At 57.8% G+C, this 1,915-nt stretch overlaps 1 protein-coding gene across 1 annotated transcript in view; it reads left to right on the top strand.

Annotated features, from left to right (window-relative positions):
- The first annotated feature begins 1,280 nt into the window (after positions 1 to 1,280).
- GALC (galactosylceramidase) overlaps positions 1,281 to 1,915 on the top strand; it is a 41,634-nt gene continuing 40,999 nt past the window's right edge. Inside the window, exon 1 of the mRNA XM_010584010.1 lies at positions 1,281 to 1,703. Coding sequence (XP_010582312.1) covers positions 1,281 to 1,703 — 423 coding nt within the window. The remainder of the gene's footprint in view (positions 1,704 to 1,915) is intronic.

Here is a 1,915-nt window from a genome sequence, read left to right as displayed (position 1 = left end):
CCTCTGCCACTGACTCACTGTAGCCTTGAGGAAGTCACTCTGTCCTTCTGCATGTAATAATGACATCGTATAGCTCATTTGGGTGTGAGCAGGTTCATTAGTTAATGTTTGATATTGCTGTAAAGTGCAAAATGTTTTGTGAGTGTTTGGCATTGTTATTAAAAAAGAAATAAACAGGAAACGTCAGTCAGGTAATGTCATCCCTGAGACATTAGATCCCTCAATGACATGGACAAGAGAAGCAGTGGCTAGAATAACAGCATTCTTTATGGACAGAAATGTGCAAAACCTGGGCTTTTCCACAGCTCTAACACACTGCGGGCATGATGTCAGCCAACACTGGAATGCCTCATTCCTCCTTTAAGCACATGGAGCACTGCCTCTGTAGAACACTGAGATCAGCAGACAAACAGTTCCCCTTTGAAGATTTTTACAGCATAATCAAACTGATTGCTAATCTCCTGATTACTTTTCCTATGAGCGGAATGCTTTCATGAGCTGGAGTCTGAGGGAACGCTCTGGCTATCCTCATGGAAAATTTAAACATGTGGCACAGCACCATCTCAGCTAGTCCCATTTTGATGCAGCTGCCCTGCAGTGTGCCCCACGAAAGCTGTAAAACAGAAAGGCTTTTTCAGCCCTGCTACTGGTGCAAGCAAAAACCCGCTTTCATGATCTCTCTCTGGGGTCCTGCTGATGCAGCTGCGGATCTAACTGGGGCCAACCGGGATTCCCGGGGAAGCCCGTGAGGCAGCCAGCACCCCTCTCCAGGGCAGGGCCTCTGTGCCCCAGGGCCACTCCCTGCCCGTTCTCGTACAAGCGATCAAAGGTCTTTCTCAGAAGGCGCTGGAGTTTTCTCCTCTAAAGTGCCGGTTTTTGCCTACTTTACGATAAATTTGGTGGCAGCCTGAGAGCAGGGTAAAACCAGGAAACTAGCTGCCGGGTGCTGGCGCCGGCCTGGAAATGAGAGATTCACTGGGAAACACCATCCCTCTCCCAGGAAAATTGCTGTGCCTTGCCAGAGGCCCCGAAAAAACCCGTCAGTTTGGCGTAGCTCTCACAACCTGGCTGCTCCTGCCGCACTGAACGCAATTTCCCTGTGTGTTCCCAGAGCATCCCTGTCCAGCCGTGACGCCCTCAACCCTCCTCCCCTCACAGCCGACTAGTCAGCCTTCCCACATCCCAAATGGCTCCCACAATAGCTTCACTCGCCATTCAGGGCCCAATTCGAGCACGCCGATAAGCTTCCCACCACGGAGCTTGCCTTGCCCTTTCTCAAAATGGCAACCACTAACTTCAACCCGGGAGGAGGCGGGGGGGCACTGCCCGTAAGAGCTGAAAGCCTTCCCCTCCCTCCACCTTCCCGCTTAGCAAAATGGCGACGAAGGGTGCCCAGGCCCCGCCCCCCAGGTGACTGCCAGGTTGTGCGGTCACGTGACACGCGGAGCCGGCTGGTGGCGCGTTGCTGTAGGGACGGGGCGGCGCTCCTGGGACGCTGTCGGCGGCGCGGAGCGGAGCGGAGAGGAGCGGGTGGGATGGGGTGCGCGGCTTTGCTGTGGGGCTGGCTCCTGCTTGGCTGCAGCTGGGGCCCGGCCCCCCTCGGGGTCAGCGCCGCTGCGCTCTTGACGGCCACCTACGTGCTGGACGATGCCAGCGGGCCGGGCAGGCAGTTCGACGGGATCGGGGCTGTCAGCGGCGGCGGGGTGAGCGGCGCCGGCGGGTGTGGGGGCTCCTCCGGTGCTGTGGTGTTAATGCCCTCGTCGGGGCGGCGGTTGCAACGGGCGCTTGGGCGGGGGATTCCGTCAGTGGGTGCGTTTGGTGGCTTCGGTGCAGGCCCTCGAGAGGCTTCGGCGGGGCCTGGGCCGGGGGGTGTCGGTGAGGGGAGCCCTGGGGGCTGAGGGGGGTGTCGGTGAGG

Source organism: Haliaeetus leucocephalus, unplaced genomic scaffold (genome assembly GCF_000737465.1).
Source record: "Haliaeetus leucocephalus isolate CR32 unplaced genomic scaffold, Haliaeetus_leucocephalus-4.0 Scaffold932, whole genome shotgun sequence".
NCBI lineage: Eukaryota > Metazoa > Chordata > Aves > Accipitriformes > Accipitridae > Haliaeetus > Haliaeetus leucocephalus.
Note: the sequence above shows the minus strand (reverse complement) of the source record. Positions and strands in the feature narration are given on the sequence as shown.